The sequence below is a fragment of the Brugia malayi genome (assembly GCF_000002995.4).
Source record: "Brugia malayi strain FR3 genome assembly, contig: Bm_v4_ChrX_scaffold_001, whole genome shotgun sequence".
In the NCBI taxonomy this organism is placed as follows: Eukaryota; Metazoa; Nematoda; class Chromadorea; order Rhabditida; family Onchocercidae; genus Brugia; species Brugia malayi.
In genome coordinates, this window is record NW_025062479.1 from 251216 (window position 1) to 276865 (window position 25650).

General features: G+C 33.7%; 1 protein-coding gene across 2 annotated transcripts; it reads right to left on the reverse strand.

Moving 5' to 3' along the window:
- Window positions 1-726: 726 nt before the first annotated feature.
- On the reverse strand, window positions 727-23817 carry Bm3778 (the record flags this gene model as incomplete). Of its 2 annotated transcripts, XM_043073104.1 has the most annotated exons (42): window positions 727-861; window positions 989-1091; window positions 1248-1348; window positions 1477-1638; window positions 1740-1910; window positions 2023-2242; window positions 2375-2529; window positions 2817-3030; window positions 3253-3531; window positions 3831-4145; window positions 4388-4563; window positions 4910-5038; window positions 5161-5331; window positions 5531-5660; window positions 5781-5902; window positions 6158-6394; window positions 6742-6965; window positions 7236-7426; window positions 7925-8148; window positions 8228-8459; window positions 8884-9164; window positions 9335-9506; window positions 9596-9811; window positions 10114-10279; window positions 10426-10616; window positions 10955-11183; window positions 11303-11474; window positions 11992-12219; window positions 12438-12767; window positions 13076-13262; window positions 13772-13968; window positions 14256-14446; window positions 14543-14951; window positions 15065-15242; window positions 15310-15479; window positions 15618-15739; window positions 15997-16197; window positions 16545-16718; window positions 18782-18848; window positions 19021-19106; window positions 19235-19409; window positions 23635-23817. In XM_043073104.1, 42 exons carry the CDS (start codon window positions 23815-23817, stop codon window positions 727-729), a joined length of 8016 nt encoding a protein of 2671 aa, XP_042929038.1. The 2 variants fall into 2 exon arrangements, with proteins under 2 accessions (XP_042929038.1, XP_042929039.1); XM_043073105.1 differs by lacking the exon at window positions 23635-23817 and having other exon boundaries at window positions 19235-19397.
- Between the last annotated feature and the right edge of the window lie 1833 nt (window positions 23818-25650).

The following is a 25650-nucleotide window of genomic DNA, read 5'->3' on the forward strand; positions in this document are numbered from 1 at the left end:
ATAGCTACGAGCACCTATCAAGTTCCCGGGAAAAAAAAATGATCTCGAGGTGGGGTATTATTATTCGTTCTCATAAAACCGTGTCAAATGGTCCCTTCTTTTTTTTTTTTTTTTTTTTTCTCTCTCTTTGATGGAAAATCCAAATGATAACAATTTTTGTGAAAGTAGCAGTGATTTTTTCATGGCGCATTAGCTAGCTAAAACATCCAGTCCTATTTTGCATCATGATATATAACTGATCAAAATGCACATATAAATATTTACACATCTTGAATGAAATAAAACTCGTTGCAAAAATTGAGACGAGAGGAATGTGCAAAATTGCACTTATAATATTGATCATAATCGTGGTTAAAAATCGTCATTATAATTGCGATAACAATCATAATTCCTAGGCATAGTTAAAGTCGCAGCTGCGATCCTAATCATAACATCAATCCTAATTATAATCATAATCACAATTATAGTTGTAATCCATAATCGTGATCGTATCCGTAGCTATGGACGGTTACTTTCAAGATAGTACTTGCATTCAATGACCATAATCATAATTGCAATTAAAATCAATATCATAACGTAGCTGTAATCGTAGTTATGAAAATTTTTGCTACTGTTACAGCTATAATTATGGTCACGGCTACAACAATGATTATAATTACCATAACAGTGGCAATTATGATTTCATTACTTTCATACACACACACACACATACCTTCTAATAATACATTATACGTTTTTAGCCTTCTTATTTGCTTCTGCAATCAAGTCATTGATTATGTTCACCGTTTTTGCAGAAGTTTTCCCTTGGACAAAACTGTCATGGTCACCTTCCACAATGTATACCTTGTTCTCGTCGGATACCTGTAATAATCATTCTGCTTTGTTTTTTACCACTTCACCATTCTTCAGCTTAAATTTTGATATGATAAACATCTAACACTACAAAGCACTTCAAACTGGAACTATTTAGGAAGCTAGTCATTATTACCTGTGAAATGCCATAGTCAGATCCAACATCTTCCTCTCTCGCTGCTCCTTGTTCTGCTCTTATCAAAGTTATCAGTCCTTTAAATTTTCGTTCTGGTTTATACCTAAATGATTAAATGATTTAGTTGTGAGATTTTTATTTTTAGAGCAATCATCATATTACATCATATTATCAAATCCACGATATTTGTTCAGGTGCAAAGTTCATCAAAAAGCCCTAGCATTTTGTCACGATAGATGAATGTATTGCAATAACTTACTTATCAGCCATGACAAACTTGGAACGCATTGCACAGCATGCGAAATCAATGGTATCAGCTGATTTGAAGAGGCCTGTTGTCATTACCGTATCTACAACCTTCTAAAAAAAAAAAAAAAAAAACTATAAGCTTTAGTGAACTATAAATATTAAAAAAAGTTCAGAACTTAGACGCGTAATTTTAATTATGTTGAGATGCTAAAGTTACAGAAACACTGCAAAAATCTTGCCTGAACTCGTGCTTTAAATCCTGGCTGTTGTAATAATTCAACTCGGAATTTTTTGTAATCAACATTTGCAAAACGCAGCGTCATAGCACACATAATTTCAGACTCAAACAACGGATTGTTGACAAGCGTATCACCGGTCACGCCAAATGCCATTCGATAAACCTTTAATTCATAGAACTTTTTTCATCCATTGTAAAATCATTTAAGCAAAAAAAAAAAAAAAAAATTAGAAATGAGCAGAAAATTAAAAAGAAATTACGAACATTTCGATAAGTTTGCATGTAAAGATGAGATCCATCAAGTAGTATAAGTCTTTCAACGGAATTGGCACCATCACTTTCCTGGAGCATTGTTGCCATTTCGAAACCAATGCAAGCACCGTAAGAATAACCAATTATTCGATATGGTCCTTCCGGTTGTATCTTTTTCATTTCCTACACAAAAATTTGTCACATATAGATAGCAATCATTTGAAATAGTTAATCTACGATATATATACAGTAATAATCAATGCATATCAGTACTAATAATTTTTCTAAACATTACCAATATATATTTCTGCGCAACTTTCTCAATTGAGTCTTGTGGTACTTCTCTAGTTGACTGGAAGCAATATGCTGGAAAGTTGCACTTCGACATAACTTTCTTCAACGGTGTAGCAATTCCTTCTATTGAATGCACAAAGAACGTTGGTGGCCCAGCTTCAACTTTATTACATTTTATTATAAGATCCATCGGTTCAAGGTCGTTCACATCCACCCTCATCCTAAATAAATTACAACATAGTGTTATTTGAAAAATCAGAAGAAAATTACTGCGAATGATGTCTAAAATTGAAGAACTTGGAGACAGTCATTTCGGGAATAAGCAAATTAAAAAAAAAAAAAAAAAAACTTACTTAAATAATTGATTCATTTGCCTTTCAAGTTGTTCAACAGTATTTTGTTCAGCTTCCTTCTCACTTTCTTTTTTCAATTCAAGTTCAGTTGTTTGTAACACCGTTGAAGTTGTTCCACCGGAATCTACCAATTGTTGAAGCTTATTTAACGTTAGCTAAAAGCGTTACATTGAAATTTTTAGAAAAATAACAAATCAACGACATTTTTTTTTTTTTTTTTTTAATATTAAGGAACGTTATCCTGAATTATAAGTTTATATTTTATACATTATTATAAGTTACAGATTTTATGCATAAGTGTATTGATACCTTCATTATTCTTAGAACAGTTGTGATAAAACTTTCATTTGAGTTTGGCTAGCTAAGGTAAGATGAAAAAATACTGGAAATACTATCAGAAGTTAAAAATCTACATATTACAATAGTATTAGATGAAACTCACCGTTCTAATGTCTTTCATTGACAAAACGATGTCATAGTCTCGTTCAAGAGCTTGCTTAATTTCAACGCCCATAAGTGAATCAAGACCCAAATCACCTAAGTAAGCATCTGGATTCAATTGCGCCGCATCATTTACACCCAAAATATGTGCCATTGTTTGCCACAGATTCCCACTACTTCCCACTTTTTTAGCACCAATATCCGCCTTGATGTAACTAAAATTAAAGTTGAAAGAAGAGCTTGCTTAATTTCAATATCCATAAGTGAATAGAAGCTCAAAGTGATCTCAGTAAACATTTGGATTCAACTGCGCTGCATTATTCACACCCATAACTACTGTTTGCCAAAATAAGTTAACTTTTAATCTAAATTTAGACAAAAATAAGCATTGTGTACTGCACATAATTAACTTATACAGGAATGGGTCTAATGAAAACCTAGCAACAATAGGATGATTCCAGGATAAGAATAAATCCAAAGCAGCCAAGCAAGAAGGCATTCGTTGTGGTAAAGTACCACCGACAACAGTGTTATTATCACCCATATTTTCCAGGATAACTCCTACATCACCAATAGCTCCCCATTGAATTGCAATGCCCGGGAAACCATCTTCTCGACGATGTTCAATAATCCTTTCCATTGTACAGTTGGACCAACCATAATTTGTTTGTCCAGCATTTCCACGTCCCGAAGTGATTGATGAAAATGCGACAAACCTAAATTTGAGAGAATTTTACACGACATTTCCTTTCCTTATTCAATTCAAAATATTTATCGTTTTGAACAATTCGGATTTGCGAATTTTCAAATATTGAAAAGGAATGCTGTATAATGATAGCTCTTTTTTGAAATTATCGAAAGGAACAAAATACAAAATATGAATGTACACAAATTGTTTTAAAATGTTAACATTAGCTCAAAGTTCGACTGGTATAAGCGAATAGTTTTTAAACGAGTACGAAACACTTTCAAAAATACCAGTTGTAAAAAAAAGTTAAAATAAGAGTAAACTTACCACCTAAGTTCTTTACCACATGCATCTCTGGTTGCAGCATCTAGATTCAGAGTTCCCCAGTATTTTGCTTCAGCAGCATCCTTGAAATTTTGTACATTTTGATTTTCAAATAAGCAATCGCGTAATACCATAGCAAGATGAAAGACACCGCCAACTGGACCTAATGCTTTGCACTGTGATATCAGTTCGTGGGCATCTGATAGATGAGCGATATTGAGCGTTGAAACAAGAACCGAAATACCCGTTCGACGCCAAAAATGGACGCAACGAGCCTGATAGCCTGTTCGGATTCCCATTCGAGAAGTTAGCACTAATCTGTAGCATATAGAATGAAGTTTTTTATGCATGTCACATCGAATAATATATTAGTTTATTCTCACAGAGCCACAAGATACATTTCAGGCTTTCTTTCAGAAGATTTTTAGAGCTAAAATTTAAACTAATGAAAAAAAAAAAAAAAAAAAAAAAAACATTTTCTATCTTTATGTAAATTCTTTTTAAACTATTTTTAATTTAAATAAAAAAAAAACGAGAAATAACTTCTTCTACGCACATACTTTTTAGCACCCCTATTAATAAGCCACTGTGAAAGTTCCAAACCAAATCCACCAAGGCCACCAGTAATGAGGTAAACATGATTTGGGTGACACAATGTTCGACATATCGCTCGTACCTTAATTGGCGATGGTACACACACTCTTTCTGGTTCCTCTCGTCGAATTTCCATTAAAACCTAAATGTGAAAACAGTCCATGCTACAACAATTTTTTTTTTTGAGAAAAAAAATTTAACAATCGGTAACGCTCTCCTAGTGCATTGAATTTTAAAAATATTCAAATTTTACACTCCTGAAAATGACTGATAACTACTCACTTAGCCATATTAAAAGTTTCTTCTTTTTTCGAACCTCTCACTCAGCACTTTTTCTGGTTATATAATGCTATCAAATTATTCTATTCCGATTCTCTTCCAGGCAGGCTCCAAATATACCTGAATCTACTGCTGGTATCAAAACTGGAATAATTCTTATCAATCTATAAGGTGTGCAAATGTCATAAATGTTTAAATCAATATCACACCTTCCCGATGTGTTTGCCAGACGACATGAAGCGGAATGCTTCCTCAGCTTTTTCACTTGAAAATGTGGTGTACGAAAGCGGTTGTACAATTCCGCTTTTGATTCCATCCTGGACTAAGCGTGCTACTTCCTGAAATTCAACATAATTTTCATTTCGATGAGTTTTAAAGAGAAATAAAATTTGACAAATAAATTGTACGACTTTTTAATGCCTCATTTCAGAAAAAAGTTTCAATTTTCTACAACACAAACCTGCCAATCTTCTTTTTTCCCGACACTCGGATCCATCACTGCGTCCAAAAGTATACCATGGAAAGTGATATTTTTGAGGAACACCGCCATACCAAGCGGTGAATTTTGCGATAAGTCTACTTTACCTATTTCTAAGAATCGTCCGTTTTGAGCAAGACATCGAATAGAAGCCTAAAGTTGCTTTATCTTTAACGATTCATCAACATATCATCCAACACCGTATCTATCATTTTACGCTCTTTAGTACTGATACAATTCCGCATATAATATAACTCATTATCATTATAATTAGTTTAGCAAAAAGATGTATATTAGAAATGATGAAAATGTCATTCTTGAAGATAAGAGAAGTAATTGGATCCAATCATACCTGCAACATATGTTGAGCTAATGAATTAAGTACAACATCAACACCACGACCCCTTGTTTGGTGTCTGATATGAAGTTCAAAATCGGAGTTTCGTGAATTAGCGAAGTGTCTATCTTTTAGCTGCGGGAAACTGCAAAAGGTAACAGGGTTCACAGTTCAATTAAGTTCAATTTTAAACAACCAAGTACAAATGTAATAATGCTGAAATGCAAAATTGCTATTAACAACTAAATCAACTAGTATATTTTACCGTTTCTGTAAGAATGCTTTCTTTTCAGCATTTCCGACTGTAGTAAAAACTTCACAGCCACGTGATAAGGCAACCGAAATTGCAGCTTGACCAACACCTCCCGAACCTCCATGAATTAAAACCTAAATATGAAATTGTTATCAATTCTCGTCATTGTTTACCAAGGTATTCAAGAGACGGTGTTACTAATACTATACTATCATCTGGAATAACGGGTAACTCAATCAGCTATACTTTATGATCAGATATATAGTTAAAATTCATATACATCATATTATATAAGTGAAAAAATCACCATCAACCCTCAGTGGTACATAACAACCTCAATTCTTTATTAAGGAAGGTAATAAAGTACCTGCTTCCTTCTTATAACTAACCTTGTCACCCCGTCTGATACGGCCACGCATCACAAGCGCATAGTATGCAGTGGTATATACAACTGGTACAGTTGCAGCGTCCGTTAGTGACCAGTTGTCCGGAACGGTCCAGGCATACTCACGATTAACAATTACAGAGGTCGCTAAAGCTTGCGCTGGCAGTATACCCATCAGACGAGTACCATCCTTCAGTCTTCCCGAAAATTCCATACCCAACAAGCATTCGCGATCGGCGAACTAAATTATTCAACTTTAATTTACCGGTCGCATAATTTGGATGATGATTCAAAACTTATTATTATTACTCAATTATTTTAAAAAAAAAAATGGACGAAATGGAAGAAGCTAAATAACAAGAGAAGTGATAAGAAGTGAAGGTAAGGTATATGTGATATCATTATCGGTATGCTCTACTGCTGAATTCTGAATCATTTTTCTTCATACTTCTATTTAGTTGTTGTAAAGTTTGGAAATCAACAACCTCTATGGTCTTTAATTTTGCTATTTGAGGAATAGAATTAAAAACAGGTAGACTCGGTAGATTGCATAACATTTTATTGTTAATAATGGATAAAGTAGAGCACCTGTCCTGGAATAGCATCCGGTGGAAGTCGTCCATATGCGAGCATAACATCACGGAAATTAATAGCTGAATAATAGACGTTGCATAGCTCAAGCGAAGGATTTTTTTGACAGGTATCTTCAAAGAACTGATTCGGCGATTCAAACCATGTCAATGAACTAACATCGCCACGTATCAAAGTATTGATGAAAGCATGTTCTACATCTTTATATAAATGCATTTCATCTAAAAGATCAAATTATTTATTCATCGCCGATCAATACACATCGTTTCATTGTTCAGTTTCAAACGATAATCCTGAATTTAGTTTTGCCTGAACTGATTTTTGATCCAATTCATTCCATGCTTCCTATATTTGCAATTTCTTTTAATACAAATGCCCAATAGAATATAATAAAGTAATTTATGAAATTGAATTCGAAAATAAATTCAAAAAGTATTCTACCAAAAAGCATTAAAAAAAAAAAAAAAACAACAACAACAAATCAGGCCTACCATCTTTAACAACAAGATGACGCATAGAGCCCCATACACCATCACGATAATTGTTAGCATGGAGATCAAGTTTCACCAACTGTTTGACGGATTCGTGTTCCATCCCAATTTGTGCTGGACCAGTGCGATTTTCCTTCTTGACACTCATATCAATCAAAGTTCGAAAACGATTTGATTTCAGATTTTCTTCACTTAAACGATAATTCTTTAATTTCATATAGATTCTGTGATATAAGCGGAAGCATCCCAGATAAATATTTCTATAATGAATTATCCAATGACACCATCGACCTTAGATAATTACTAAAGAATTAGGATGAGAATGCATCTACTCTGAAATATCAAAATGATGGAATATCTACGTCTAGTTGAGAGTTTGAGAACAATTTTTGCTAATTTAGAAAAGCTTTTCTTATGCTCTGTATGTTTTTTTCTTTTTTAAATTTACCAAAAATTATAAATTTTCAGAAAAGTTCATAAAATAGCTTTCTTGCATCGCACTCACTTACGCTTTATGCAGTGAATTACAAAGCTTTACGTTCTGTTACATTTGCAAACATATGAATAGTTTTTATAAATTGAACTACAATACTTTAGATGTTCTGTCAAACGCTGTTAAAATTTTTAGAATTATTCAATCAGAATTGCTTCATATGCTGTAGCAGATGAAATTAGTGTTAAAAACTTGCTTGAAGCAAAGAGCAAGTCCAAGTAAGCCGTTGTTGCGTACTGTTGTACTGGTAAGCCAAATGGTCTTGTAATCTGGCTCGTTTAAACGTTCTTCAATTGCTTTTTGCAGTGGTTCAATCCAGGTAAATTCTTTAATGTCATCCACATCAATCACTATTGGCTCTCTAGGTTGCGATGGAATTTTTCGAATTGCATACATTGTGGTCATCATTGAAGGATCACTCTATAAAGATCAACGAATAGAGCTTTTGATGTTTAATTCATCAAAAATTTCTTGTCTTTAAAATACATGAAAGAGACACCTGATAATTACAGAGCCGGAAGTCGCATTCCTCAAATAACTTCAGTAGCTGATCATGTGTAAAATAAGCACCGTAGATACGTCCAGAATCACTGATACTTATCGTTTCTGCATTAAGACCTTGAATTGCGAGAGCAATTTCATAGTCAGATGTCGTCTCGACCAAAATGATGAAGCCATCATCACGTAACATTTCTTTGCACCTTGACAGGTACCGCACTACGTCTTTTTTCCTAAAAATCAAATCACACTTTCGTTTTTATCAATTAATTATAACAAAGTCTCTTGAATTGCCTTAGTAAACTCTGTAAAGTGATACCGATTATCTATAAGATATCTCAAACATCATTATTCAAAACACATAACACTTTCTGGTCCTTCCAATCAGTTAAATTATACCTTCTGCATTTTTGACATTGTTTTTTAAACTAATATGTATGTAGCCAGCAAACATGAAAAATTATTTTGCAAAGTTAATTCCTTCTCTACTTTTCTCCGAACAGAGGTCACCTAGTAATCGTAAATTTGAAATCCAGAAAAAATCCTTTTCCAGAAAAAGAGTGATTGGAAATAGCAATTATATATGTGAATAAAGTGATAAAGAAATAAATCTGGAGTAGTGCACTTTAGAAAAAAAAATTGAAACTTTCAACTTACTGTGATAGTATTTTGTCCAAAATTATTATGTCACAATTTTTGATTTCAGCAGATGGTACGAACTGTTTTTCATCTAAAACAGTTGTTACTTTTTTAACACCAAGTTGTACCAAGGTGCTTTCATCCATATCATCCACTTTGGGTCCAACGCACAACCATTCAACTTCCAAAAGCGGATGTGAGTTTACTGCGTCAACACAAAATTTGAGCTGTTCGGTTGAATTGAATTCCAGTGCACATGCTTTGCAATTATGTCCGGTTGAATTCTCGATGCATGTATCCTGAAAAAGATGATTCATTCACATTCACAGGCAAGAAATTTATATTGAAAATTCTAAAATGCTACTGTTCCATATTCGTAGGTTTTCCATTTACAATAGATCTTCAGAGTCCAAACTTTACAATTACAAAATTTTGCAATTTATATATAACCAATGAATGGGGTACATACCTGAATTGTTTTCAAAATCCTGTCATGAACAATAGCGGCGCTCCACAATCGATCTACGTTAAAGATTTTCAACATACTTTGCATTTTTTCTGCTACTTTATTTTCAAAATCTTTGGGATTGTTACCAATTTCGATGGCGAAAATTTCATCAAAAACTGTTGCAACTGGTGATCTGAATTAAAATAAAACATAAAATTCCAGAGAGAACAGATTTTTTTAATGTTTTTCTGTACTCAAATCTTAATAAGAGGAATAACAAACTGCGAATCATCGAGCCATCGTTTGTGTTCCGTTTCACTAACTGGATTCATGAACTTTGTAAATTTACGAACAGCACCCGAAAGGAGCGCACCATTTGTTAATTCCTTCAAACAGCCATTAACCTCCCATTTTGCTAAACCATTGGCCAGCAATGATCGAAGGAAATCTCGATAAGCATTCAGTTCTTCACGAATCTGCGGGAATTCATCGAAAGCTCTGAAAATAAAAACTATTAACATTATCAAAATTGATACTAGTTTTGAAACTGAAATACTGCTTATTTAATTCCATACGATCAACTTGTTTCGACAGAGTTACTTGATGATCAGTTTTGTAGATTAATTTTAACAGATCATTATATTGACTGGTTTTTTGAGAGATGCGCTGATGTCAACTAGAAAAATAATTTAATAGCTACTATGGAACAACGATACCCTTTAGAACAAATCCTTCCCGTACATATTTTTTTCCACTATCTATCTTTTTAGTTGTTACATTCCTGATTTCCAGCAACTTACTTCATGTCGAAATGTTTGGTGAAGTAAATTTTCTCATAATAAAGCTGTCCGGAAGACTGTAATCGACGAGCGACTGTATGTGCCGTCAGATCACAGCATTCAACACCACCGGCAATGCAACCATTAGTTGCTACATCATTACGCAACTCAATTACTTGGATACCATCTAAAATTAATTAATTTGGAATAAAAAAAATGACTAAAAAGGAAAACAAAACAGACAAATTTTTTAAAGTTATACTCGAAAAAATTTTCTCTCTCTTTTCAGCTGTTAATTTAATGTTAATGTTAATTTTTAGTGACAAAAATTACCTCTTTCTTGGATATGTTCCATATGTTTAACCGGATCAATTCGCAAGTAACGCACTCGAGTTGGTAATCGAAGACTATCGGCCCGTTCAGCGAGCAAAGCTGTTTGTAAAAGTGAATCCAGAAATGTTACCCAATTGCCAGTCCAGTAGAGCATTCCACGTTCTCCACTGTTGCATGCTCGATATATTCCACTAAAAAAAAAAAAAATTTAATGTCTGAATTGTTACGAAAATTTCAACTGTTCCAAAAATGCATAATTCACACTCTCTACTAACTTTCGTCTTCATTGTAGCTTTTACGATAAAATAATCCAACTGAATGTAACATTTCCGCTGGAAAAAAAAAAAAAACGGAAACAATGAAAGAATAGGGACTTTCAATTAAAAATTTTTCTCAAAAAAGTGAAGCGAAATCATATCTGCCATTGCAGTGTTATTGGGAACTAAACCAGAGTTAGATGACAGAATATTCAGGTATGATTCATTTATTTATAAATTCATTCCGAGAAGCAAATGAGGAAAATACAAACCGAAATGCTTGACCATATTCATATCCACGAAGTAGAAATTCCTTATAAGCATCTTCTGTATCTAATTCGATCCGTTCTGCAATTTCAGAAGTCTGAATTTCTTGAATACTTTTGTAGTAAAATGGCACATCTTCATCAACAATACGGATATAACCGGATGCTGCTAGCTGATCACCATCCAAAATTTCAAAGTATCCATTTCCTGGTGTTACAATGACATCCAAACGAACTGAAAGTAAAATGATCATTTCTAGTATCTCATCTCATTATTCTAAACATGAACTTGCACAGAATTCCAACAACTTATCTAGAAAGCAACATCATTCATACAAAAATTAAATTTCTGACTTGGTTTGGTTACAATTGTTGCACTGTATACTCGGATTTCTTCCAGAATGACAGGTGTCTTCAGGAAATCCACACCATTCAATTTCGCTATAGTCTTCCATGCCAGCACCATATGTCCAGTGAAAGGATATAGTACACGACCATCAATGATGTGATCAAGCAAAAATGTTTCCTAAACTAATCCAGTAAAGCTATAGTAAACAATTAGTCAGTGGACGACAAGTGTCAGCAATCATTTCATTTATCCGTTATAGTAATACTATATTAATTGTTTGTCCATTAACTGACAATAGCAAATCATAAAGTATGTTTTCTTGACCTTTTTTCCCAATTCATTAACTGTTTTGGACTCAAAAATTTGTTATCTCACTTCTCTAAGGTTTTTCCAAGACGGAAAAAGAAAAAAAAAATAACAAATGAGTTCCTTTTTCCTGGTGTCTTATTATTTATTATAATTATAATTATTGTTTATTATTTTATTATTTATTTATTATTGTTAATAGTAGTAGTATTAGTATTAGCATAATCACCATTGTGTTATTAATGCAACTATTATTTAAGTAAGAACTAGTGTTTTTAAATTGCTGCGACACTATCCGTACCTTCCAGCTCTTTTCTTACTTAAATAAGTTATTTTGGACTATAATAATTGCTAATCAATCTGCATGCAAAAAAAAAGTATAACATACCTTTGAGTCAGATGCAAACGGATCAACCGTATAACAGTATGATGCTGGCAGTTGTCTACCACCTGCAGCTGAAAGCGTTTTACCGTCGACAACTGGCCAATCCTGACTGTGATCCCAGCGCCACATAGGAGATATCATGGGTGTACCAATCGGTACGGGATACTGTATAGCTGGATACAAGGCCTCGATATGGATGGTTATTCCTGTCTGGTAAATCTTTCCCAAAGCCTAGAGCGGAATGAAGCTAAATACTTCTAAAAACAACTGATGCAATCACCATAGCAAAAATATGCAAATTTGACTTAAAATGGAAATTTATTTTTTTTTTTTTAGTTCTTAACTATTTGATAGTATTTTATTACGACATAATTTTCAACATTTCAATTTTTAAAACAATAAATGGAGCATTTTATTTTTGAAAAAATCTTATGTTAAACAACTCTCACCTGTAAAAATGATTCCAATTCGCGATCTTTTTCTTTCATATTTATTAAACCCACATTGGTGCATGTTTTTTGCAGCGAACGACGAAGAATTGAATGCATTAAGCAGTGCGGTGCAATTTCAATTGTTACTGCATTTGCTGGTATTTTTTGAAGTGCTTCATAGAAAAGCACTGGGCTCACAGCATTATTAGTGTGATAATCAGCTGAACACATCTGCGCCAGTTCATTTTCCCAATTACTTTCTGGAATTGAGGTTGAAATCCAGCGCGAGGATCGCGGTTTTGGATTTGGTACGCTTGTACGCATTGCTTTAAGCATTTTATCTTTGACCTGAAATTTGTGGAATTTTTTTTTTTTTTGAAATTGAAATAATGTACCATTATAACCTTAGTAGACCGATAAAACTACCCTTGGAAGTGCTATCTCAGTTTTGAAGAATTATGTTGGGCCTAATGGATGATATACCTGCTTATTAATGCAAGCATGATAGAATTAACTACATCTGTTGCTGACCCTGAGATTAAGATTTAGTACAACGATGTTTGAGCATCAAAAATCCTAACCAACGCGTGTATGTGAAATGTGCCGTTAGATGGCTGAAGAAGAGGTAAAAGTAAATACTCCGGGAAAGTAAATACCTTAAGCATAGCTGGTGAATGGAACGGAATTCCTGATGAATCGACAAGTTTTCCGAATATATCTTCTTTTTTCAGCTCTTCAACAAATTCCTTAATTTTTTCAGCGTCACCAGAAATTGTTACTGAATCAGCAGCATTATGACAGGCTGGAATAACACCTTCTGGACATCGTTTTCCGGCCTCTTCCCTGAATCAAATTATTTTGATCGCATTATACTATATATGACAATAAATCTTAAAACTGAATCGAAATTATTTTTCCGTTCTACAAAACATCTATCAATTTTTTTTTCTTTTTAATATAACTTTTTGGAGGGAATTTGTATAAAAAATGGCATACAGCAATTTAATGTAAACATGGTAGTAAATAATATGCAAAAGTTTTAAATCTCTTGTTTGTAATAAAAGGCCTGGGTAGTATTAAAATCTATCGATTCACGGGCCTTTTATACAATAAGTTATCAAAATAATTTGGATTTGGCCTCGACTTTCACTCCAGAATAGATTATTATAAGTTTGTGAATCATTCTTTTGCTAATGTATCAACTAAAACATGAAGGCAAGAAAAGTATGTGAATTGCAAAACGTTTCACAACAACCCGCTCGTAAATATAAAATGCCGGAATAACAAAAAAAAAAAAAAAAAAAAGCTTTCAAATTTATAATTTTTATGAAGTTTTAATAGCGAAATCTCACCATGACAATCCTACGGCAGCCATACCACCTTTGATATTTGCGTTCATTATTGTATGACCACGGTGATAAGCCAATTGCATCGTTTGTTCACGTGTAAGTCCACCATCAGCATATCCACAACACATTTCACCTGTGGAATGTCCAATTATTCCGTCTGGCATAACACCCAGCAGAAACAGTACATCTGTCAAAGCAATCTGGAAAAATAATAGCAATTTTGGCTTGTAAATAGGGGTCATTTCATATGGATGGGTGATATAAACATCAAAAAGTAAAATGTATGAGATAAAACCTCCATCTTCATTTGTCATATAAAATTAAATTTTAGAAGTTAGAAAAAATTTAAAAGCTGCTGCAGCTGAATTCAAAGTTGTTAAGCAAGAAAAAAAAAAGCTAGATTTAAAAATACAAGCTAAGACTTTGATCATTTACTATTTTTGAGAACAAATTACTTCATACTGGTAGCATATAAATCGCTGCTCACCTGTATGGCAGTAATTGCGAGCATACAGTTCAATGTATTATTTTTATAAAAGCTTGGGTCATCACTCTGTAACATCTCGTAAACATTGACACCAAAATCAACGATAGCATCGCTGGAACTTCTCAATGATTCATCAAAAGCAGGTATTGACATAAGCTGCCTGACCATACCGGCCCATTGACTACCCATACCTGAACAAAAATTAGAAATGAAACTAAGGAATCAATATGAATAGCTTATGAGCAAAAAATGAGCTGAGCTAACTATTTCACTCAAAACTGACTTACCTGAATAAATGAAATAAATCTGTTTCGGCTCAGTGATCATTATTTTTTGTACATCTCGAAGAGGTGGCAATTCTGGATCTTTTTTGGCATCTGGTGGATGAGGGATTTTATCACGATTAATAATCACATAACCCCGATATGGTGTATCTTTGGCTGGCAAATTAGCCTGATTTGCCAGTAGTTGTTGCAAGTAAGCATTTTCTGGATGGGCTAAGACACAGTCGAGAATATTATTTACTGCTTCTGCTGTTCTTCCAGAATATGGAATGATTTTCATAAACGTTGTTGGTGCCGGTTTACGCTCTGAATGATTTGCTGGCCGAAGTATAATGTGAGTGTTACTACCACCAAAGCCAAACGAATTGATACCAACTAAACCACGTTGAAATGGTGTCTTTTCGGTAACGACCTAAAGTAGCAATCGTACATAATACGATGGAAAAGAAACGAAAGAAAGCAATGGAATATGATGATAATTATGCTTCAATAAACGTGTAAGCTGCTAAAATTGTATATTGTAACCTGCAATCGACCATCAGTAAGGCCAGGAATATATGGATTAGGCTCATTATAATGCAAGTTTGGTGGTATGAAGCCACGCTCCATTGCTATTAGAACTTTTGCAATTGAACACAGACCAGATGCTGGCTCTGCATGACCCATGTTTGATTTAACTGAACCGATAAGAAGTGCAGAATTCCTAAAAAATTTTTCCAAATTGAAAAATAGAAACTATCATCAAAAATATCATCATTTTACTAGCTTACCGATTCTGGCAAAAAACTTGACATATTGCGTTTGCTTCTTGAGGGTCACCAACTTTTGTACCCGTCCCATGACTTTCCACGTAAGTCACTGTATTAGGATCAACACCAGCTTCACGATATACTTCTTCTAGTAATGCTGCTTGCCGTTCACCTGATGGGAATGTAATGCCCTAAAATTTATGACTCTTTACTTGGATATTTGCTAATCTTTTGTTCAAATTCTAGTTCAGAAAAATCTTACACTTACTCTTTTTTTATCAAAAAAAAAAAACCCCTTTTTATGTATAAATTCAGAATCTGTAGTATACCTGCTCTTTGTAACCGTCAGTATTACTTTTTGCATGAACAACAGTGGCATAAATTCTTCTTGCTGCCGATTGCCTCTGTAGTAATATTGCAGCAATAGCTTCCGTGCGGCAATATCCATCACCTTAAAATATGCCTTTAACAAGAATCGTTTGAGAATGTAACAATTTCCGTCGTTTTGCATGATATGTCGTCGTTTTACAAAAGGGACACTGAATTAGCCAAAAAGCTTCTGAAACTATTTTAGAGACTTCATAGTTATATCACATTTACAGTCATACAATCTCGGAGTTTCAATTTTTTTTTTTTTTTTTTTTCAGTGTTTCGGAACTTTGACTTTTGTACGTGTGTGCGTGGTGTGTTGTAAAACTAAATGGGTACCCGAAGCATCGAACGAACGGCAGCTTCCTTTATCGGAAAGCATGCCAAGCCGGAGGAACTGTAAAGCTGCTGTAGGTGTTAAAGTCAGATGAGCGCCAGCTACAATTGCTGCATCACATTGTTCCTGTCGTATCGCGTCAACAGCTAGCTGTAGCGCACATAAAGATGAAGAGCAAGCCGTATCCACGGAGAAAGACGGTCCTAAACAACATTAGTTTACATAAAACTTACAGTTTACTTGTATCACGTAATACAACTTTCGAGACGCATAATATTGGTACGTCAGGATTTGAAGATTTTGACTTCAAATTAGTTTAATATTACTTCCAACATTCAATATTCCTGTATTTAAGTCATATCTCCTTCAATTTGGTAATAGAGATAATTTAAAATGATTTTTAATACTTTTTTTTTTATTAAAACAAGCATTTACTAAATTTGAATAATCCATAATTGTTTGAAAAAGTTACAGGACAAAAGCAAATAACATTTTAGCGCCGAAGGAATTTTTTCGCTAAAAGTTTTCCTTAAATGATGAAGTTCACAACCTCTCAAGTCGAATGTAAAACTAAGCCGATTGCTGAACATTGAGCGCACGCATCCTGTCAATGTATATCCAGTAACGGTTTCCGGATCTTGAGTTAATACTCCACCAGTTTCGGAAGCTGAACAACCCACAAAGACACCTGTCCTTGAACCACGGAGTTCCGTTGGATTTAAACCTGAAATGCACCAAATTACTAAGCATTGCTTTAGTAAGGTACAAATGAACATGCCTTTACTTTTTTTTTCTTCCCTTCCACAATTTGATTTCAATTTTAGTGCAAACCCAGTTCTCTGAAGCACTGTTAAGATATTGCAGGTAGACATTATGGATGGATGAAAGAGTTAACACTCAGCCACTATGCATCTTAAATATCATTCAGAATTGGATGAGTTGCATCTTCTGTGATAAAGGCGCAAAAGTCCGTCCTTATCATTTATCAGTTCTCACTGTTAACACAGTAGAACAAACGATTAGGAGAAAAGGCGCTATTATTTAAATACCTTTCATCTCCTTCCTTCCTTCAGAATATTAAAAGTGATGTTTTCGTAATTTAGCATAGTCTCGAATTTTTAGGATTTCAGGACTTAAAATGCATGCATTTCGAATCTTGTTTCTTAAATCTAAATTCTGCAGCAATCAGGAAAAAATGCACAGGAGAACAGAAGTTTAAATTACGACATCCATCAAATGAACTTAAAAACTGGATTTAAATGAAGTTAATGGAGACTGACGAAAAAAAGAAGGAAATTGACTTAATATTCGAGAAAACAATAATACTTCTATTGATTAGTCCTACTGCATATAAGTTAATGCTCAAAACTATCATCATTTTAGACAGAAATAAATTAATTTCCAGAATTTTGAATTTAAAAATGCCCTTCTTGACAAAAAACGAAACTTCATTCAAATACATGCTAACAACTAGGCCATACTTTAGCGCGTGATAGTACCGCCATTACTGTTTGTTGAAGGTCAAGAAAAAAAAAAGAAAAATTAAAAGCAATCTATAAAAAAAAAGTTTTGTTACTGTCTCATGAGAAGTAATTGACAATTTATTTTATAAATAATACAACTCTTCTCCAACTTGCCTCTTCTTTCCGGTAGGTGACAAACTGGCTTAACAATCAATTTCAATATCCATTAAATGCATTAAATATTGATAATTGACATAATTTATCAGAGTAAGTTGAAGATAAACTATCTCAAACGTGATTTATGCAAAATGCATTTATACGCTCTACTTGGAAGTAGTATCATCGTGGAAAAATCATCCTTGAAAATGAGACTAGTGATTGTATCCCTTTTGATCTTTGTTTTTAAGCAAACTGAATGATCTGTTAAAGTCTTTCTAAAATAGGACCAAAACACTGTTCTCATCTTGTTACACCTGAAGACCTGAAGGATCTAAGACGAAAAGCAAATTTTGACAGTTTTATGTTCAAACATTTATTTATATCTCATTCTACACACAATATTTCGAACATTACTCATTTGTAATGAAACATTGAAAGATGGCTCAGTGCCGTACTTTAATATGATAGTTCGTCTTTACTCTTTCATGTGCCAACCTGGTTGCAACAATCCATAACGATCTATGGTCCTAAGGTCGGAACGTCGTGTGAGGTGTGAGAACGGAAAAGACAGGGTGCGTCATCATGACGTCTTCCCTTAATGTGTTTACAGATTGATGGTGGGAGAAAGACTGAGATTTCGACATTAAAGATCATCGAATGAAGAAGAAAAACATCTGACTTATCAATTTCTAGTTATTACCACTCTCTGTGAAAGGGTTGGAAAGGTATCAAGTAACTTTCGCATACTTTTTTGAACTTTTTCTCCTCCCTATTTTTTGTTTTCGTTTACTTTTTTAACCAACATGCAACAAAAAAACACCATCAAGCCATAAGGAATGATGCTACGAAGAGAAATAATCTCATTAAACGATTCTCCAAAATATGCATAAGTGAGAAGAATATATGCACACTGACTTATCTATGGTATTGCTAGAAAGTTAGTTGCTTAAGGTAGAGCGGTATAGTACGTAGAACATAGACCGCCTCATATGCAACTTATAAGTATACACTGTTTGCTGCTTAATTTAACACACAAACTAACTGATTCAGAAATTATAGAATATTTTCAGAACTGTTCAGAATTTTTTAGCATATTGTTAATGTGGTCACAAAATGTGATTTTTAACGTAAACCATTATCGATAATAAAGGTCTATTCCGCTCACCAGCATCGATGATCGCTTCCAGAGTTACTTCCAATAATTTTCGTACTTGAGGATCCAAATAATTAGCCTAAACCAGTTGAAAACTAATATTTCCAAAAAGAAAAAAAAAGTGTAAAAGATCGGTAAATCGATAAAAAACCAGAAACAATGAACCGCAAAAAAAGTAGACATTGTTCTGTATACACTAAGCCTTGAATTTAATTAATGTCTTTTTCGTCCAGACATGTTAAATTATGTACCTGCTTTGGCGTTACTCCAAAATATTGCGCATCAAATTTTTTTAAATCTTTCAATTTTCCATGGCGCTTAGGCAAATCGAATACTCCTGAAAATGAAGCAATTATGCAATGTCATTTTATATTGTTAACACAGAAATTGACTGCTATTGAACACTTTATACTTATCAATATTCAGTGCAAATTATGAATAGGAAGAAATAAAATATGAAATTACCGGGTGGCCAACGCAAACTATCTTCGGTGACAAGATCTTCACCAGCCAACAGTAAGTCACCGAATTCTTGAACATTTTCACAGCGTGGAAAACGACCAGAAATGCCGGTAATGACAATTTCTTCCTGATCTCGCCAAAATGGCACTTCACCCGATGAATTCATACTTCCGTTTGACTGAAATATCAATTTCCAGTTATTAGTTATGTATGTTATCAAACATACAAGTAATAAAACAACATTGACATATGTAGTTTTGATTTTTGATTGCTTTTTTAACAATTTACATAGAAGCTTCGTCAATACTGCTTATTTTCCAATCTCGATTTTCAACTTCTCTTCATTTTTCAATTCATTTGATGCTGTGCGAAATCGATGATTTGGTTTAAAAATTGAAGTTTATAGGAACAAAAACTTGAACTCGAATAATTTAATCATATTTGGCATTTTTATTAATTCATATCCAAATATTCCGGATAGCTTTAAATGTCCACTAGATTTAACAGTTCAGTTTGTTAGTCCTGTGCACGACAATGCTCAACACACAATGATGCTACTACCAGAACTGAATAGCCTCATAATTTTAACGATTGAAAAGTTCAAATAAAATTGAAGATTTCTATGAAGACTAAAAACTGTGACATAATAAAGCAGGAATGTGAGGAAAGTGTGAAATGATAGATAGTCCTCTTCCTTCTTCCTTTTTCAAAAGTATGGAGAAAACATGTTAACTAGGAGATATGATCGGTAACGGAAGAGCACAAAGAATGAAACTAAAAGAAGGTAAGAAATTGAATGGCGTAAGAAGAACAAAAAAGACTAATATCAACATGAAAAAATTGACCGGAGAAGGTTGAACAGCGCATCATTTCCCTCCCTCATCCGGCGAATAGAGCTGAGAGACGGGAGCCAAATGTAATATATGTGATGGTGATTCCAATGGTTCCATCAGATAACAATCTCTTAAAGAATGATCAACTTCTGTATTTCCACTTCCAAATATTTCCAAATTATCACTTTTTAGTTCAGGTTTAAGTTGACATGATACAACTGTACTAAGTTAATTTTTATTTAAAAGTTATGTCAAACTTGAAATATATGAAAGAAGTCTAAAGAAATATAAGTGAAAAAAAAAAAAAAAAATAAATAAATAAATTACTATAAATTAAAATCACCAGTCGAAAAAGTAAAGAAAAAGCTGATCAAGCTAATCAAAAGCTAAAAGCACAAATGAAAATTAATTTTAGCTATGCATTTATTTCTAAAGGTTACTGGAAGTACGCATTGTACACTATGTTTTTTATTTCAAATTACTACACTGTGTCCTAGTGCTTCTTATCTACTGCTCCTCATCAGTACTTCTTATTTGGACATACTTTTAGTGAATCAAAATTGTAATATTTTCAAAAGTTTAGATGAGTAAATTGCTTGCTACATGCTCACCTGAGAATTTTCCCAGGTATACAAAAATTTCCAGAAAAAGGGAAGATTGCGTAATATTGGTGATTTATGACGTATCTAAGTTGTAACACTCTCAACTTCCGTCTTCATCTCCTCCTTTCCTCCTCTCAACTGTCATAACTCTCCTACCGCAACACCCATCACACCATGGCCTTTCTCCCGACAACTCCTAAAAACTCGTCCCCTCCCAAGCACCCAGAAACCCAATTTTGGTTTCCAGCTACAATATTTGGAATAAAAGATACAAGGTCATTTTGTATGAGCCTTTCCACTATCTGTTGAGTTTTTTTTTCTTTTTTTTACGAACTTTCAACTTCGAGAATTTGAAATCTCATCAGGACGACCCATGGTGACAATTTTGAATTGTAATACATTATTTAAATTGGAAAAATTACAGAAATGAAAAAAATTACCATAAATAAAAGACAATAGGTTCATGCAGTAAGTATGTAACTTTTTACTGTTGATTTTGGAAACTTATCCAAAAATAGAAAATGGAATTGAAAATAACGTTCTTTTTTTTCTGCTTAAAAAAAAAGAAACCATTTGATGTCTTCAAAAAATCCTGAAAGGAGGGATGTAATTCGCAAATAATTTGTTAGAACGACAAATCATCACTCCGAGATGGTCCCGAAAGGACATTATGGATGCATCGTGTTTCAACAGTGTATTTCAACTAGGACTAAAACTGGTTGCTGATACAAAAAAGGAAGGTGGAAAATGAAACGAACCGATTCTTATTACAAACAGTCATTGGTACAAGAGGAGCAACCTTGGTAACATCGTTGCTGCAAATTTTAGAAACGGTTCACTGTTGATTCTTATCTCCTGCAGATATATGTGACTCTTGATCAAAGAGCCCTATGTCCCCCACCTCTTTCTCATTTCAAAACTCTTGTTGTTGCTCTCACCCTCCCCTTCCTCTCCCCTCCCTAATTGTACGCAGAAATCTGTTGACCCATAAATAGGGAAATCATTTTAGAAGGGGTTCGCAAATCACCATGACCATATATCTATCTATACAACACATGTATACACACAGCAGCAGTATCACACAATCATCAAGAGTGATGCTCGTCTCCCTTAATATTAAGTAGTAACAAGTACAGAGTGATGTGTTCATAAGTAGTAGTATTAGTAGTAGTAATTATAGTAGTAGTAGTGGTTATCGTCACTTTTCAGGCACTTCTAGAGTACGCTACTAAAACCGTGGTTAAAATGTGAGATTTTGGATGCTTCCAATTTTGAGTTGAAGAAAAGAAATTAGTTTGAAAGGATACTTGGACAAAAAAGAAAGTGGAATAAGTCATCTGAAGTAATGATGAAAGAAATCGGTTTCTAAATGCATAGAACAAGAGAAAATTTAATTGATAAAGCCGACGTACTGCTGTCATTTCAGTTTATCAAACACGGCTACCGAATTTGACAAAAGTTGTCATCAATCACTACCAGTGTCTCATTATGAAGTCGTCAACATTATTATTATCATGAATTATGACAAACACATCAATGGACCCTATCGTTAACATACGATTATCATCACATTCCGATTATAATCACTGTTGCTTTATCTCTTACTAACACATCCGTGATAATTTTTATCTAAACTGTTGCCATTTAACAACGATTACTTTCATGCGGTACAATAAAAGGAATTTCGGTCGGACTAGTACAGTCTTTAAACTGTAATTTAAATCAAAAATTATCAACTTTCATTAAAATGACAAAATTTACTACCATTTTTTACTAATTTTGACAACATTGAATTAAAAAAAGACGAGAACGTGTTCGAGGAGCCGATTATTTGAACAATTTTGAAAATGAATATATTTCAATCTCATTTCACCTCCGATCTGCATGCATACTTATACACTTCAACGCACTCATTTGCCACTGATCTGGAACAAAGATACAACTCTCACTCCACCTCTAAGTCCAACAGTGCGCGACAAATTCCTGATACAGATAAAAGTCATTTGTTACCGACATCAAAATATGCAATAAAAGTGCGGTGTCCAAAGACAATAGCAGAGAAGCAAAATAATGCAAAGATGAATTTTTGCATAACTTATTAAAGTTGAATGTTATTATTTCTAAATATAAGAATTGAAAAATTGAAAAAATTCCATTTTTCATCCGATAAAAAAAACAGTTATCAAAGTACATATCACAAACGTGAATTTGAAAAACAGGAATTTAAAAGGAATCAGAATCTGGATGGAAAATTTAACATTGAAAAAATGAGAATTGATGATTAGAGTAGAAGTAGTTTGAAAAAAGTGCGAGAATTACGACAATTTCGAACATTTCGAACAGAGTAAGAAGGCGGGAGATAGACAAAGTAGACAGAGGTGTTGATGAAGACATAATCGTTCAGTTATGTGATATATAATAGACAGCAGATTTCTGGATAAATCTAAGAAAATTTTAGGTTCATTTCAAGCTTTAAAACTTTCAAAATATTAAAAATAATTCTTGAAAACTTTATCTCATTCAAGTCTTTGCAATTGGTCATTAGATAAAAATGTAATTGAGGGAATTAGAACTGAGCAGTATATAATGGTTTAGGTTTAGGTGACGGAAAACGACATCTATTGTAACAAGACTTCCGGATTTTAATATTGATAAGAAAGCAACTGACGGTATTAAGCTATGCGGAATGGCTGAGATTTTAGAAAACTGTTCATGGAAATCGTAAGTAAACGAAAAATCCTTGCATAGTTCTCAAGTAAACATATGTGAAATTTCTTTTTTAGCCGTGAGAACTCTAATCAGTCAGTTACATCTATCAGGTACCTTGCTCCGAAATGCTCATATTGATAAAAACGTTTTTGAATTATTTTATGAAAAATTTGATAACATACATTGATAGCAGCTGTTCGCAAGATTTTATAAAGATAATTGTAAAAAGAAAATTTGATTCAGAAGAAAAACCTAGTACCTGTGAGTCGGAAAGTTCTTCGGAAACACGTTCCCAACCACCAGATAACTGATCCGACTGATTGCTTGATTTCTCCGTGGTGTTACTACTGTTACCACCACCGTTGTTTGTCACATTGTTATTGTGACCGTTTTGAGTGATGCTGTTGTTATTGTTGCTGCTATTGCTATTAGTCTTTTCCATGATAGCAAAAGAACAGGAAAAGAAAACGGAAAGCAGCAAAGGAATAAGGTAATGTAAAGCTTAGGATGAAGTTTGCTGCTCCTCAGATCGCTTCAAACTGCAAAAAAAAAAAAAAAAAGGGAAGCATATCAGGAAAAATGGGATCACATATACAAATCGTTTGCACAAAGTTAACAGCATAAATGATCTTCCTATCTGTCAGCAGTACCTATGATACGACGTAGATAAAACTGCATATGTATAATCATCAGGGAATATGTGACGCAGTTATAAAATGATTCATTTCTCAATATAAATCTATAAATGGATATTCCGGAAAATAAACATTACTAGCTCCAGAATATCGCATCTTTCTAATTTATTAAATAACAGCTTTCATTAACAGAGATAAATGTAATTATAGGAGTTTATAGAAATGCACTGCAGCAATTGCATCAATTTTAGTAATCCCAGAAATCGGTTCTCTTCCACCCACGACAATGTGTGATTTATTTTATGACGTTGAAATATTTCCGATATTTGCTTATACTTTCATCTTTTGTTGATATCCGAAATGGTATGAACGATCACAATTTTTGATTGTTACCGATGGCTGTCATATAAAGAGAGACAAGGTAGAAAAAGCAGCTGATAATTAAATTAAACGTACAGAACAAAAGGAGCCGTTATCATGCGTATTATTAACATTACTTCTTAGCATTCATTAACGATGCCTTCTTGTTTCATATCCGTTGGTAAATATGGTGACAGGAAGTAAGTACAAACAACTTTAATGCTATGAACCTATGCTATGCTACTCAGTACGGAACATTTGGTCAGTGATGGACAATTCTCTTCCTGTGCTACATAAATGAGTAGGATAAGTCTCTCTTGGATATCAAAAACGAAAAAGGCAGGAAAGTTTGCATCACAGATATTCTTTTAATGTCATAAATTGAGTTCTTCAATCAGTTATTTCGATAAGCAATTAACAGCAAAGAAAGGGTGGAAGAAATTTAGACGAAACTTGTTTATATAGTGATCGAAAAACAGATAGATGCAAGCAGGAAAAAAATGATAGTATCGATTGTCATATAATTTTTGTGTCTCTGAGTACCCAGAACAACGACCGCCTCCACTCCATACTTGAAATGAACACCATCCATCATTTTACCTTAGATTCCATTCATTACCTTCTCCTCATTGTTTGCTTCAGAACAATCATTTTCATTGTTATATCCGGAATGACCATCCACCCTTACTAGCAGAGTTGGAGTGACCACTTCCAGCATTTACCCTCAAAAGTGTCCTCCTTCAGCAGCATCATTATCAATGAGGAGAATTAATCATCTGTCTCCTTACTGTCTTGCCCATATTTGTCCACCACTACCATTTTTGAAGCTACTGTTACAATAACTTTAATCATGAATTATTGTTATTATTACTATTATTGTTATTATTATTACTTAATATTATCATTATTTAACACTATTATTATTATTATTATTATTTTGTTGTCTAGGTCATTGTGTGTATGCGTTGGTATTTCATTCCGGGTTGATAGATTTGGGACCTAACAAACTGTCACTTCAACATTGCGGTCACTGAGCTCTTCCTAACCCATCTCTACCCTGTAATCCGAAATGTTTATCCTTCCCTCTCTCCATTTGTCTCTCCCATATATCTTTTTCTCAACTAGACAACTAATGGAATGACCCCGGACCAACAAATAATTGTTGCATTATTTGGCATTTGAATGTTCTGATAATGGTTAATTAATCTGAACGTTATTGTGACAAAAGAAGAACTTACTGAAACATGATGCTTGACATGATACGTACAGGCATCAATATT